The sequence below is a fragment of the Penicillium nucicola genome (genome assembly GCF_028828085.1).
Source record: "Penicillium nucicola strain IBT 29836 chromosome Unknown utg000008l, whole genome shotgun sequence".
NCBI lineage: Eukaryota > Fungi > Ascomycota > Eurotiomycetes > Eurotiales > Aspergillaceae > Penicillium > Penicillium nucicola.
Window position 1 is genome coordinate 476,125 of NW_026643132.1, and position 13,710 is coordinate 489,834.

At 49.3% G+C, this 13,710-nt stretch overlaps 11 protein-coding genes across 11 annotated transcripts; 8 read left to right on the top strand and 3 right to left on the bottom strand.

The window, feature by feature from the left end:
• Window positions 1-272: 272 nt before the first annotated feature.
• On the bottom strand, window positions 273-1,242 carry N7511_007667 (F-box protein; the record flags this gene model as incomplete). The annotated part of the gene is made up of 2 exons (XM_057130044.1): window positions 273-1,142; window positions 1,207-1,242. The coding sequence occupies 2 exons, from the start codon at window positions 1,240-1,242 to the stop codon at window positions 273-275; spliced, it is 906 nt and encodes a 301-aa protein (XP_056981827.1).
• Window positions 1,243-1,878: 636 nt separating this feature from the next.
• N7511_007668 (UDP-glucose:hexose-1-phosphate uridylyltransferase) lies at window positions 1,879-3,146 on the top strand (the record flags this gene model as incomplete). Its single annotated transcript, XM_057130045.1, has 3 exons — window positions 1,879-1,976; window positions 2,037-2,221; window positions 2,281-3,146. The coding sequence occupies 3 exons, from the start codon at window positions 1,879-1,881 to the stop codon at window positions 3,144-3,146; spliced, it is 1,149 nt and encodes a 382-aa protein (XP_056981828.1).
• A 245-nt stretch (window positions 3,147-3,391) lies between these two features.
• Window positions 3,392-3,852, bottom strand: N7511_007669 (Erg28 family protein; the record flags this gene model as incomplete). The annotated part of the gene is made up of 2 exons (XM_057130046.1): window positions 3,392-3,736; window positions 3,790-3,852. The coding sequence occupies 2 exons, from the start codon at window positions 3,850-3,852 to the stop codon at window positions 3,392-3,394; spliced, it is 408 nt and encodes a 135-aa protein (XP_056981829.1).
• Window positions 3,853-4,019: 167 nt separating this feature from the next.
• Window positions 4,020-5,114, top strand: N7511_007670 (ketoreductase; the record flags this gene model as incomplete). The annotated part of the gene is made up of 2 exons (XM_057130047.1): window positions 4,020-4,193; window positions 4,251-5,114. The coding sequence occupies 2 exons, from the start codon at window positions 4,020-4,022 to the stop codon at window positions 5,112-5,114; spliced, it is 1,038 nt and encodes a 345-aa protein (XP_056981830.1).
• A 418-nt stretch (window positions 5,115-5,532) lies between these two features.
• Window positions 5,533-6,427, top strand: N7511_007671 (uncharacterized protein; the record flags this gene model as incomplete). Its single annotated transcript, XM_057130048.1, has 3 exons — window positions 5,533-5,770; window positions 5,840-6,122; window positions 6,268-6,427. 3 exons carry the CDS (start codon window positions 5,533-5,535, stop codon window positions 6,425-6,427), a joined length of 681 nt encoding a protein of 226 aa, XP_056981831.1.
• An 856-nt stretch (window positions 6,428-7,283) lies between these two features.
• On the top strand, window positions 7,284-8,598 carry N7511_007672 (uncharacterized protein; the record flags this gene model as incomplete). Its single annotated transcript, XM_057130049.1, has 4 exons — window positions 7,284-7,463; window positions 7,567-7,686; window positions 7,741-8,114; window positions 8,181-8,598. The coding sequence occupies 4 exons, from the start codon at window positions 7,284-7,286 to the stop codon at window positions 8,596-8,598; spliced, it is 1,092 nt and encodes a 363-aa protein (XP_056981832.1).
• A 294-nt stretch (window positions 8,599-8,892) lies between these two features.
• N7511_007673 (NAD-dependent epimerase/dehydratase) lies at window positions 8,893-10,145 on the top strand (the record flags this gene model as incomplete). Its single annotated transcript, XM_057130050.1, has 4 exons — window positions 8,893-8,934; window positions 8,998-9,255; window positions 9,310-9,481; window positions 9,538-10,145. 4 exons carry the CDS (start codon window positions 8,893-8,895, stop codon window positions 10,143-10,145), a joined length of 1,080 nt encoding a protein of 359 aa, XP_056981833.1.
• A 202-nt stretch (window positions 10,146-10,347) lies between these two features.
• On the top strand, window positions 10,348-10,609 carry N7511_007674 (uncharacterized protein; the record flags this gene model as incomplete). Its single annotated transcript, XM_057130051.1, has 2 exons — window positions 10,348-10,419; window positions 10,478-10,609. The coding sequence occupies 2 exons, from the start codon at window positions 10,348-10,350 to the stop codon at window positions 10,607-10,609; spliced, it is 204 nt and encodes a 67-aa protein (XP_056981834.1).
• A 201-nt stretch (window positions 10,610-10,810) lies between these two features.
• Window positions 10,811-11,062, top strand: N7511_007675 (chitin binding peritrophin-A domain-containing protein; the record flags this gene model as incomplete). The annotated part of the gene is made up of 1 exon (XM_057130052.1): window positions 10,811-11,062. One exon carries the CDS (start codon window positions 10,811-10,813, stop codon window positions 11,060-11,062), a length of 252 nt encoding a protein of 83 aa, XP_056981835.1.
• Window positions 11,063-11,343: 281 nt separating this feature from the next.
• Window positions 11,344-11,861, bottom strand: N7511_007676 (VOC family protein; the record flags this gene model as incomplete). Its single annotated transcript, XM_057130053.1, has 3 exons — window positions 11,344-11,470; window positions 11,554-11,590; window positions 11,630-11,861. 3 exons carry the CDS (start codon window positions 11,859-11,861, stop codon window positions 11,344-11,346), a joined length of 396 nt encoding a protein of 131 aa, XP_056981836.1.
• Window positions 11,862-12,672: 811 nt separating this feature from the next.
• Window positions 12,673-13,548, top strand: N7511_007677 (uncharacterized protein; the record flags this gene model as incomplete). The annotated part of the gene is made up of 3 exons (XM_057130054.1): window positions 12,673-12,813; window positions 12,899-13,445; window positions 13,499-13,548. The coding sequence occupies 3 exons, from the start codon at window positions 12,673-12,675 to the stop codon at window positions 13,546-13,548; spliced, it is 738 nt and encodes a 245-aa protein (XP_056981837.1).
• Window positions 13,549-13,710: the final 162 nt, after the last annotated feature.

Consider the following 13,710-nt stretch of genomic DNA (forward strand, 5'->3'; position numbering starts at 1 on the left):
CCCGCTTTATTTGCTTTGGTATTGTATATGCGCTGTACATCAATTTTGAAATAGATCAATCCCTATATAGGCCCATAGATTATTAGAGGCGTTCGTTGTAATCGTTATAATTTCAGAAGAGCTTTTATGCCACTTGAATTGGCGCAGCTGCAGGAACGCTTCCAAGCACAAGCGCATTTGGTTGGCAGTTCCGTTGTTCTTCTTTTGACTTTTCAGCAGCTAAGAGCAGACGTGTAGAACGGATATGCAGTTCTGACCAATCAGTCTTGATTCTACACAGAGGAGTAAAACAACTCACCTTCCAAATCCACTTCATAAGCAACTTCTGAGCCCTCAAATCGGTCATCTTGATGCATAAGCACCGGCTGAGAGGAGTTCCACTCCTTGGGTCGCACACGCATCTTCAACCCGACGGTCTCCTCCATATCAACCCATAAAATATCTTCATCGGGAGCGACCACAGGCTTTTCGATCCCTTCCTCTTTAGCCCGTTCCGTCGCGGCTTTCCATTTCAGGCTCTGCCGCAACAACCAATCCCTCCACAACCGAACCACCCCATCCTCAATAGTCAAAGCACTCAACAACAACGACGTCCCCGGAAGCACTTGCACCAGATTAGCCACCACGCACAGCTGCGAGAAATCCTCAAACCCATCCAACATCACCTCCCGCATTACAGCGCCGTCATCCCCATCTCCACCCCGATTCATGTCAGCCCTAATGAATCCAGCCATCCCCGACAACAGAAGCATCCTACCTGGCGATGGAGCGAGACGGACTCCATAACTCCCCGCTTTCCGACTCTGCTCGTCGGGTGTGCAGACTTCCGGCCGGAACCGGGAATACAGACCGGTCACCCGGCTGAGTTGGTGGGCTGTGTCGACGTTCTCATATAGCGAGCCTTTGCCGTCGTGGCGCTCGCTGAGGCCATCGGTGCCGAGGTATTTACAGAAGACGTGTGGCTCTGTCAGCTTTGAGCTTGGGTGGAAGCATTCGAGGAGGAGTTTGTATTCTTTCAGCGGAGTGCTGAAGAGAAGGCGGTAGTGTAGGATTCGAAGGACCAGGGCGTGGAAGCGGTGGCAGACTGATGTTAATGGGAGGAGGGTTCTCGTTGAGAAGTCTGATAAGATTTGGACCAAGACCTAAGTTATATCCGGTAATTAGGGCTGTTTGTTGTTTGAAGTTTGTTGGAGATGGGCGATGTACCTCGTTTGGAAGACAGTTTAGGGTCGAGTAATTCATGGCTGCAGGTTAACTGTGACAGTCTCGTAGATTAGAATACTCACACTAGGACTGGGTTGCATATAAGGCTTTTCAGCGGTGCGGTGTGTTCTGATTGCGTTGTTGATGGGCTGATAGAGATCAGGACACGGGCTGACGTCACTACTTTGGGGTTGTACAATGCAGTGCAGTGCAAGACGAGATAGGAATTGATACGATGGAGGAGAAGTAGGAAGACCAGATAGTCATGCCAATTGCTACCCAACTCAACTCTTGTCAATTCTGGAAATGCTCAACGTCATTTCCCCGGAAAAAAAAGTGCGGGATGCCGAACCCTTTACGGCTCACCGAGCGAGATGGGGAGATGTCAAGCGGCAGTTGGATATGCATTGGCTGTATGTTGGATCAGTATGTAGATCGGGATATCTCGATCAAATGTCCCATGTGTATTTCGGATAAATTCCAGCTCTATACAAGATAGAAAAGAAACCACCCTTCCTAATTTACATAGAAATCCCTTCGCTTACAAGTCTTCTTCTGACCCCGCGACCCCACCGGAGTCCGGAGATTATTTGCCGATTCCCGGGGTGCCTTTTCTTCTCTTCTTTTTCTCTCTCGTTTCTATTCTTCTCCAAGGTCCTCTGATCATCGCTCAATATGGCCAATGTACTGGATGACATCTCTCACAGGAGGTTTAACCTTCTTCGTGGTTCCTCCATCTTGGTCTCTCCCCACCGAACCAAGCGTCCCTGGCAGTAAGGACCTCGAAAAGGCAATTCGCGTACAGGGTCTAATTGACTAATTGAAACTTCTAGAGGAGCACAGGAGAGTCCGTCCAAGACCACCCTCCCCAATTACGACCCCAAGTGCTATCTCTGCCCGGGAAACCAACGTGCCGCCGGTGACGTCAATCCCAAGTATGACAGCACTTTCGTGTTTGTGAATGACTACAGCGCCGTGAAGGAGGAACAGGCGGACTATGAACCTACCCATGAAGATGGTACGCTCACTACTCAGCCCTCCACACCCGTTAAAAATCCGGTCAAGCTAATGAAGTAGAACTCGAGTCCCGCTTCCTGCAAGCCGAGCCCGTCAAGGGCAAATGCTACGTGCTAACTTTCTCCTCGTCGCATAATCTCACTCTGGCCGACCTTCCGCCTCGTGAGATCGTCCCGGTCATCAATGCCTGGACGGAGATCTACACGGCCCACCTCTCACCCACCTCCCCCTTAGCTCAGAATGCCGCGGCGACCACCATCCAGCCAATCTCTCATGACACGAGCCCTGCAAAGCCAAAGGACCAGTACCGGTACATGCAGATCTTCGAGAACAAGGGTGCTGCCATGGGCTGCTCAAACCCGCACCCGCACGGCCAGGTCTGGACGACCAGCACGATGCCCGAAGAGCCCGCGGCGGAAATGACGCAGATGCTCAAGTACCGCACGGCGCATAGCACCCACCTCCTCGAGGACTACGCCACGCTCGAGAGCCGCAAACAAGAGCGCGTCGTGTTCGAGAACGAGGCCTTCGTCGTCGTTTGCCCATGGTGGGCCACCTGGCCGTTCGAGGTCATGATCATCAGTCGCACGCACAAGCGTGCTCTGGTTGATCTCTCAGATGCGGACCGCATGTTGCTGGCCGAGGCCATCTCAGACATCACCCGCCGCTATGATAACCTGTTTGAAACGCATTTCCCATACAGTATGGGTATTCACCAGGCGCCTCTTGATGGCACCAAGGAGGAAATCGAGGCTTCTTACCTGCACTTGCACTTCTACCCACCTCTGCTGCGAAGTGCCACTGTGCGCAAGTTCCTCGTTGGATACGAGCTGCTGGGTGAGCCCCAGCGCGACATCACTCCTGAACAGGCTGCTGCTAAGCTGCGCAACTGCGGCGGTGAGCTATACCGTAACAAGCTGCAGTAAATAGCGCGTTTATGCAAAAGAGATCAGAAATATGGCGTCGGTGGGTGGTTTGTTCAAGTAGTGAGCATAGAACAGAACATAAAACATGCATATTATTTTCACAGCACGTATGCACCGAGCCGTAATGTAGTTTAATACAATCCATTCAACAACCATCCCAGGAATTTTGGTATCTCGCCATTTCTTTATTTCCTCCACTCCGACCAATCACCATTTTGGGCTTCATTCAAGCACTTGCGCAGCACTTAAGCAAGGTACGCCTCGCGCTGCGTCAACATCCAAGCCAGAGACGACGAAGCCACAATCAGGGGGCTGATGAAACGGCCCTTGAGGGTGGCATTGCCAAACACCAGTTCACCGACAAAGTGCGTCAGGGCAATTCCGTAAGTCCACAGGGCAAGGTCGTATGCGACAGGGTTGGTGATGTTGTAAGCGGCAGTCATGCGAATAACAGCGGAAAGGAAAGTCCAAGTTCCAAAGACACGGCCGGACAGCGGGCTAGCGGGAACCTGGCCATTGCTGTAGAGTTGAGAAGTGTAGGCCGGGGAGATGTAGGCTTGGAGGCTGTTCAGGGCGGAGACCACGGAGACCTAGGGTCTGTTAGCTCGGAATGGAGTTTAGAGAAGATATTGAGCGGGCATACGAATACAAGCCATTTGGGCAGGACGCCCTCGAATTGGGGGAGGTAGGTGAGGAATTGGGACATGGTTGATATGTTGCACAGTGCAGTGTTGCAGGGAAGTGTTGTGATTGAGGAAGGCCGAGGATGTTTGGGATTCTTGGCGTTGATCTTCCCCCAACAAGCGGTGCTTCTCAACTTTTTTTCTCTTCTTTTCGTTGCCAACTCCTTTCCATTCGCGGTCTTTTTTCATCATGGATCTCTCAAAGTATACTGAGTGTCTCTCGCAATGGCCTAGCCATGTTGCCCCGGGCTTGCCTACTTTTGGTGCCCTGTTCCTCCTCGCGACTGGTGGGCTGGTGGTGGCCTGCAAGGTGTGGACGTTCGTGCGGGTGCTTCTCAGCCTGTTTGTGCTTCCAGGCAAGCCGGTATGCAACTATAATCTACAATCACGCCTTGAGAGAATAAGACTGACAATTGAATAGCTCCGTTCATTCGGTCCCCCCGGTAGCTGGGCCGTGGTGACAGGAGCCTCCGATGGACTAGGCAAGGAATTCGCATTGCAGCTCGCCAAGTCGAAATTCAACGTCGTTCTCGTGTCGCGCACAGCTTCGAAGCTGACTACCCTGTCGGAGGATATCACCAAGCAATACCCCAACGTGCAAACAAAGACCCTGGCCATGGACTTCGCGCAAAACGCCGACGCCGACTACGAAGCCCTGAAGGGCCTCGTCTCCGACCTGGACGTCTCCATCCTCGTCAACAACGTTGGCCTGAGCCACTCCATCCCCGTCCCCTTCGCGCAGACCCCCGCCGCCGAAATGGCCGATATCGTGACCATCAACTGCACCGGTACCCTCCGCGTCACCCAGCTCGTTGTGCCAGGCATGATGCAGCGTCGCCGCGGTCTCGTCTTGACCATGGGTTCTTTCGGTGGTCTCCTCCCCACTCCTTTCTTGGCTACCTACTCCGGCAGCAAGGCTTTCCTCCAGCACTGGTCTACTGCGCTTGGCGCCGAGCTCGCCCCCCACGGCATCGACGTCGAGCTTGTGCAGGCTTATCTGATTACCTCTGCCATGTCGAAGATCCGTCGCGCCTCTGCTTCTATCCCTACCCCACGCGCATTTGTTCGTTCCGTTCTGGGCAAGATTGGTCGCAGCGGTGGCTCGCCTTCTTACGCTTATAGCTCGTCACCTTACTGGAGTCATGGAATCATGGCTTGGTTCTTGACTTCTGTGGCTGGTGTTATGGGCAAAACCGTTCTTTCCCAGAACAAGTCTATGCATGAGAGTATTCGTAAGCGTGCTCTCCGCAAGGCTGAACGGGAGGCTGCTAAGAAGAGCACTTAAGATGTGTTTGCGGGATGTGGAGTGGAACTATACCGTTCTCGAACTCGTTTTCTACATATAAAATGAAATGCGAAACGTATTATTCAATTTTAATCTACCCAAGAGTTCAATTTCCTATAGAATGGATGCGCATAATAAGCTGCGACTTACATGATATCATGTCAGTGAGCATCATGTTCCCCGCATCAAGCATGCTTTATAACCAATCTTTGTCATGAACTCGCGCCATTCGGCCTTCGAGGCCTTACGAAGGCGGAATATATAAGATGTGTCTCAACGAGGCGTTCCGACACCATCCGCCGATTAGAAATCCCACTGGGGATCCAGCTATATAGGAATCAGCCAACCCTGAGGGAGTAACCTACCAGTGCACTCATATTCTAAGTTAATCACGCATCTCACTCATACATACTAAGCCATGTCCACTCCCATCCTCCTCCTTCTCGGCGCAGGGTCCAACGTCGGCCACCACGTAGCTCGTTCTTTCGCCGAAAAGGGCTACAAGATTGCTCTTGTATCCAGATCACTCAAAGAAGAAGATAGCACCCAAGATCAAATCAACATATCAGCCAATCTCTCCGACCCAACTTCCATAACCGAAATCTTCTCAAAAGTCAGGACCCGACTCGGTCACCCAAGCGTTGTCGTCTACAATGGTAGACAATCCCTCCCTCGCCCTCGCCCTCCCTCCAGCTTCCCATAAGTATACAACTAACGAGTCCCAGCTGCCGCTGTAACACCAAGCGATCCAAAGGACCCCCTCTCACTCTCCCTAGCAGACTTCACAAACGACACAAACATAAACACAATAAGCGCATTCGCCGCCGCCAAAGAAGCAGCAGCAAGCTTCGCCCAGCTCCCTGAAACAGCATCGAAAACATTCATCTATACAGGCAATATACTAAACACGACGACCATGCCACCACTCCTCGATCTAGGCGTGGGCAAGGCTGCTACAGCGCACATCATCCAATCGGCTGCTGAGACTTATGCTGACCGGGGATACAAGTAAGACATTCCAACACGTTCAGAATATCTCCTGGCCCTGTGTCGAACCCTGGTCCAGAAGATAAACAAATCTAACCTTAAAACCGCATCTCAATTTCAATCTCAATCTCAATCTAAAACACAATGGCTGACGGGATCACCCTAGATTCTACTATGCCGACGAACGCAAGGCCGATGGGTCCAGTGCTGGCCGCGGGATCAGTGGGGAAGCCCACGGGGCGTTGTATGTTTCGCTGTCCGGGGATTCGTCGCAGGGCCCTTGGCAGCAGACTTTTGTGAAGGATGTTGGGTATAGGCAGTTCTAGGCTGACGTGTGATTTGGGAGGAGACGCGTTACTGTTGACGTGGGAGATGCACAGGTGGTGACTATTGGGTTTTGTCAATGTGTCTGCCTTGAGTTTGTTGGTCGCTTATAGTTCATGAACGCGTGCTTGATTGCTTCCTTGCTGTGGACTTGCATAACGAGGGATGGATGTTCCATGTGTACTCCGTACTGTAAAATGGAACAAAGCTTACTTTGAGTCTGGACTTTTCACACGATGCTGTTCAACCGAGATAGACTTTTCGTGTCAGTAAAGTGGAGTTGTGGTTTTAGTGTCGGAGTCTGGACCATTTACTCACTAGACCTGGGCGGATTCAAGGACCTTTGTCCTATTGTGGCCGCAGAGCCAATAACCTCAGTGGAAAAAAACGGTGAAGATCGACCCACACGGGAGAACAAAGTGGGACGATGATGCTGTGGTCGAGTTAGTTTCAGCACATGAAACATTCGTGTTAGGGATAAATTGGGGGCCTTGATTTTGAGCAGATTGAAGGATTGACGCAGTTGCAGTCACTAAATCCTAGAATACAAGTCCAGTTGCCTTCAGTGACTTCCATTTCGAATCTATTCATAGATCGAAGGATTCTAGACATATCACATACATGTCAAGTAAAGTAGCAGATGCAAGGACACCAAAATCGGAGCACCTCCATGTTTTGCCAGTGTGGCAGTTGAAGTGCATAGTCCTTCGGGGCGATCTTACTATTTGCAGGCTCTGAACGTGCTCGGGCAACTGATTATAGGCCCCCGCCCTCTCACATATCAGGTTTTGTTTCTTATTTCCCATCCCATGGCAATTTTCTGAATCTGAGGGCTTCTTGGATGTAAGCTTCTCTGTTATGGCTTTTTCTGGCACGCTCGTTCATGCCCTTGGCCATAATTGGTTGGGCAAGGCCGATATCGCTGTTCAGACGATTTTTCTGGCGGTTGCTCTTGTCACTGTCGGCTTGAGATTCTGGGCAAGGCGATTACAATTGTGTTCGCTGCAATGGAATGACTGGTTCATTCTATTTGGAACGGTAAGGCTCTCTGAGTTCACTATTTCTCCGCGGGAGACCTATTGGGCGCTACTCCTTTCTCCACTCTATTTCGCCGAGGCTGACTGAAGACACTGGGCTATAGTTTGCAGTCATTGGTCTCTATGTGGTGGAAATCATCAAAGTGCTGCTGACTGGATTGGGACTTCATTCTGCAGAAGTATCCCAGGTCGGAGGGGAGAATATATTCGTCCAACTCAGCAAGGTAGGCCACACTTCAACTACGGAATTTGCCCTCCCAATCCTAACAGGAACTTAGGTGACTTACGCTAGTGATCTTTTATGGATCATAACGGTCACATTGATTCAGCTATCAATTCTCCACTACTATGTTCATGAATTTGGCCAGAGAGTGGTTGTCTGGCCAGCCTATGCGCTCATGGGCCTATGTACAGCTCTCGGCCTTGCAGGTGTATTTGCAACCGCATTCTTCTGCCTCCCAGTCGAAAAGTTCTGGATCTCGGATGCACCAGGGCATTGCGGTGACCGGGACAAGCTGCAAACTAGTGTCAATGCCAGCGAGGCTGTCCTCAGTTTCTTGGTACTGATCCTCCCTAGTTATTTCGCATGGAGCAGGGCCTTTTCACAAGCTAGAAGAGCCGCACTTGTGTGTGTCCTTGCACTCGGATTAGGGTGCGTTCCATTTCCCTCTTTTATCAACAGAATCCCGTTATGAATCCAGTACTAACGGAAATCCAGCATCGTCGGAATTATTGCCTCGCGCATGAAATACGATTCCAAAACAATGCCGTCAGACGCAACGTATGGCTCTGCGCGGAAATCGCTTCTTTCATGCTTAGTACCGCTGTTGGGTATAACGGTGGCCTGTCTCCCAATTCTACCTCCGGTTATCAAAAAGGTCTTTGGGACGTCGGTGTTTTCATCGACATCGCGTATGTCTGGACTGGGTCCGGAGGCGGCCAAGCACTGGAAAACTACAATTCTTACTAGTAGGCGGTTGGAGGAGCCTGAGATGCCTTTGGTTACTGTTACTCAACCTATGATGGCTAAGATGGGCCATCTTACGCCTGGCCATATTCACATTACTTCTGATTGGGAGATTCATTCGTCGCGGGGTTCCACTAGGATTGAGAGATCGCCTGTTCGGCAGGTCTGATTGGTGATCTCGGTTGGGGATTGGTCTATATTCAAAATAAAGCAATGGTAATCTGCTGTTGGTTTAGCCTTCAATACTGTTCTACTATTGAGTCAATCTCTTTCTTAAGTTGCATATTTTATCAATAAAAAAACAATTTTGGGGTCTAGAATCTCGCCAACCCGGAACTCCGAGTTCCGGTAAGCAAATGCTAAGCTACGATTTGACTCTGCGTAATGGAACTATATAAATATAAGGATCATTGTACGTCTTTTTCGCCTGGCAATCAATCTAGAGATCGCTCAGTCTTTCGAAATGGCAAACATAACACCACATACCAGCGGGGAGCATCTTTTGGTGAGCGATTCTTTGCATATTACCTATCTTTCACGATAGACAAATTCTCATAGTTAAGAGCAGATCACAGGCGTAACTGGTTATATCGGATTTAAGACATTGACAATTGCTCTCGAAAGAGGACATCGTGTTCGTGCGGTTGTCCGAAGCAAAAGCAACATCGACGACTTGAAAGGCAAAAGCAATGTGATTGCACAAAGTCATGACGACGAGAGACTCGAATTCACAGTGATCCCCGATTTACTCGAGAAGGATGCATTCTTCAAGTCACTTGACGGAATCAGTGTGATCGTTCATCTAGCGTCACCTTTGGCAATTGAGGTAATTCTTTTTGTCGAGTAATCTGCGATCCAACGCTAACTTATATTTCAACAGACTGATGACTACGATATCGGAATCCTGAAGCAAACTGTCTCCATGGTAAAGACCGTCCTGGAAGCTGCTACTCGTGTGCCATCAATTCGCAGGGTAGTCTTGACTTCGTCGTGTGTCACACTGATTCCCTTTGAATGGAACATGAACCCAGACAGCGAGAGATTATACAGCGGTTGGTACACCCCTTGATCAACCCAAATATTTCATGAGACTCACACTCAGCATTAGTGGCCGACACTAACACCAGCGTCGCTGGTCCCTTTTCAAGCGCAATGGAAGCTTACTGGGCATCCAAAGCTCTGGCCCGAGTAGAGACCAAGGAGTTTTTCAGCAATATGCGTCCAGCCTTTGACTTTGTGAACCTCTTACCGTCTGTTGTGATTGGACCAGACGATCGTCTGGATGCAGATCCGAATGCAACTGGACGCAGCCTCCTGCAGGGCACGCGGGCAGCTGTCCTTGCACCGGCATTAACCAGCTCGCTCAACTCTCCTTTCCCTTATGTTGGTACTCCGGTACACGTTGCCGATGTTGCAAGGGCACATGTCGACGCGATAGATTCTCAATTGGTGCCTGGGAATTCGGAGTATATCCTCTCTTCGGACGCTCCAGATGGAGTAATTTGGGATAGAGATGTGAAGAATGTGTGCAGGGAGTTCTTCTCCGAGGAGATTGAAAGCGGAAAACTGCCATTGGAAGGGTCACTGACCGCAAAGAAATGGAGGCTGAATGTTCAGAGCACGGAAGACGCATTTGGTTGGAAGTTTACAAGTTTCGAGGAGACTTTCAAGGGCCTTGTTTCGCAGTATCTGCGGCTAGAACACAAGTCAAACTAATAATTCTATCTTACTTTGTTATCTTTGTGAGCACTGTCCTCGAGATGTTGATAATGATTTATGAGAATTGCTCCACTGTTACATGATGCATGGTTTGGCGGAAATCGAATATCTGTGGCGTGAAGTGGTATAAAAACGTAAATTGGCGACAATGTCCGCCAATGGATACTTTGTTGAATTTAGCGAGTGACAGCCAAGTAAAATGAAGGGGTACATTGAATTCCACCAAGGACAGCTGTCATTTACTTTGCAAATTCTTCTAGCAGAGGGCGAGGTATGCCCTTGCATACCTGACGCTCCCCCACAATACCTTAAAAAGGTACTCGTTACAGGGCTTCCTTAGCCGATGGAAGGAATGCTACCGTTTTCAGTATCGGTATTATGTTATTCCTGTTCGTGTTTTGTTTGTGGCAGGTCACAAGAACTCAGACATGGCCGGTATAGAAATCGCAAAGAACCTATAAAGCTCGACTTCTATCCTGTGCTTTTTGACCTTCTTCTCTTAGAACCATCAGGAAAACCCAAATTCTGAATCCTTCAATCTTAAATTCCTTCGCAATTTCACTTCGTTGTTTACCTATCCAAACTCAACCCAAGTACGTCTCAAAAAGCCCTTGTAAAAAGTCCTTGTCTGAACTCTGGCTAATTCACCCACAGTCAACACCATGCAGTTCACCTATCAGACCATTAGCACCTTTGTGGCTTTTGTGCTCTTTAGCGCGGTCAATGCTGCCCCAGTCTCCGAAGTCGCCGCTGGCGCTGTCGCATGGGCCGACCCTGCGGACTGCCATAAATTCTACGAATGCCCCTCCGGCGGTACCCCTGTCTTGAAGACCTGCGGTCCCGGAACTGCCTTCCAGGCGAGAACTAGTGTCTGTGACTACGAGTACAATGTTGCTAGCTGCTGGCATCACTAGGGGGAGGTGCGAAGCAGAGATGTTGAGATCTATCCCTCGTATTAGATCAAGCTTCTCATACCTCCAGATGTTGATTGTTCTATCATTTTGAGTGGACCACACAACCAATCAATCGAATTATATTGCCTAGTAATACTTCGGATATTGAGTAGTAGTTTCAATGAGAAAAGCAAGGTTCACTAGGTATGAGATCGGAATACCAAGCATCCTATGCGACCTGAATCCGATGTGGGCATTAAAGAGTAATATGATTCTCTGCAGTAGATATGAAGAGCTTGATTTTACTTAGGAACACAAACAGCTTCGACATTGTTCCCCTCCAAATCAATCACAAACGCCGAGTAGTATGGCTGCCGGCTCATCTCTTCCCTGATACCCGGGCCTCCATTGTCGCGTCCTCCATGCTGGCTGTGGTCATTATTAGCAAAGTCTTCGACTGTAACCGGATAGATTGATCTCTGTTTCTGCAAGAAAGAGAATGTTAGACTCACAGTGCCAATTTGTAGAATTGATCTACAGCTTCAGGGCCTGTGTTCACGTATTAGCAGCTTCCCGAGTACTACATACAGGGTAGCTCACTTGGAGCATCAAACGCGATATGGCTTGGCAGTGGCTCTTTACTCTCAGGCAATCTTTTGAGCCAGAAGTAGGGAAAGTCACTTCCGTATCCGATGAGACCTTCATTGCTTGCCCGAATCATCTCGGTATATCCTAGAGGTTGAAGAATGGCACGATAAAACGACCGTAGGGCGACGATTTTATTTGCAGAAGCCCAGAAGAAAACATGATTGATAGTCATTTTGGCGGTTGTTAAATTGTGCAGACATTTCGCGAGTCCTGCCTTTGTTATATTGTACGCTTCGGACCCCGCAACCCGGAGTTCCGGGTTGAGGAAACACTTCGTCAAATTCCACCTCCTTACCTGCACAATCAAATCTTCATGGAATCAGTCATCGAAAAAAGGGCTGGATGTCCATTCTGTGGTCTAGGTTTCAGTCATCGTGCGTAATTCATGTGTCTGAATCGGGTTTCTATCTAACGCCACTGCAGGGTCCTCACTGATCCGCCATCTAAAGAACAACTGCAATAAGCATCAATCACAAAGCCTGAGACGCAAATCATGCCAGCAGTGCGTTGCGAATAAATCCAAGTGCAACTTGAAACGTCCCAGTTGTTCACGTTGTTCACTACGGGGCGTCTCCTGTCAATATACCAGTGCTGAATCGACCGAGACACTGACCCTAGAAACTAATAACCAACAGCCCAGCATTGGCGAAGGAGGCAGAGGCGCGTCTCCGGGATTGTCACTGAACACCGAACTACAAGACTCACAACCAATATTTGATCCCAATCTGTTTGATTCATGCTTCTCAGATATAACCTCATGGGGTCTAACGCAACCAACGAACAACATCCTCGGCTCTCCACAGCGCACAGTAGACCCAGATCTTTTATCGCTGAATAGTATCAACAAAAGCCAATCTCCAGAGCTGATCCGAGCCATCTCACTTCCACACATTCGACATGATCCGCCGGTAAACACGAACTCACTCGCACTGGCACATCATAGCATGGAACTCATTTTTCGAGTTCTAAAAGGCTGGCCAAAAATGTTGGCCGAAGAGTTCCAGCTCCCACCTTTATTTCATGCAACACAGATCACACCCGGCAAAATATTACCATTGCCACTAGCAAAATGCATCACCCTAACCAAAATGTGGCACGGACAATGCGAAGGCGCAGAGGAGATGGTACGCGAAACAATACTGGGAGAGCTAGACAACATAGTAAACCAGGTCCGTCATTCCCCCCATTCCAAGTAAGCCCAATTAACAGACCCGCGAAACAAAGTCCAATAAGTCCAACGACACAGACCTCCTAGCATCCTTACAAGCAGTGGTCATATACACAATAATCCTCCTATCCCCCTCATCCAGCCCGCAGCCCTCGTTAACAGACCACAATATCGTCTTTCGCAAAGTCGAAATGCTAGTCTACCAAATCGTGCACGCAGGCCTGTTCCTCGAAGAAGAGCGCACACAAACGAGACCGTCGTGGACATCATGGGTGCATGTGACATCGAAGCGGCGCGCAGTTCTTGCGCTATATCTTCTCCATTGGGCATACTCGGTGTTGCATGAGGTGCCTTGTTTCGACTGTAGGGATTTGGGCTTCATGCCTGCCCCTGCTGCGAAGGTGCTTTGGCAGGCGCAGACGGAACAAGAGTGGAACACGCGGTATATTCATTGGCTGTCGCGTTGGAGTGGTCAGTGCTATTTGCAGGCTGAGTTTGGGAAGATTCGTCCGGGTATTGTTATGGATGCTAGGGCGGAGCGGTGGTTAGAAGAGGCTGATGAGTTTGGATTCATTATGATCTCTATTGGTATTTGTTGTCCTCCTGGTTGAGTTGTGATCGGTCTAATTTGGTCCTTTCAGTGAACGCTACGGACTTCGATCCACCGTCGCTCAAAGCCTTGGCCCATTGAGATGGATTGGAGGGTTCCACAAGATCAATGACAATCGCATGGGGTGAGTGGAGATAATTACGAAGGAGAGTATATTAAGTTGCAAATTTGGGGTATCTTATATTGATACAATCATTCCTATTATTCTTTCAAATACTTTACACTCCTTCGAGTATTCTATCC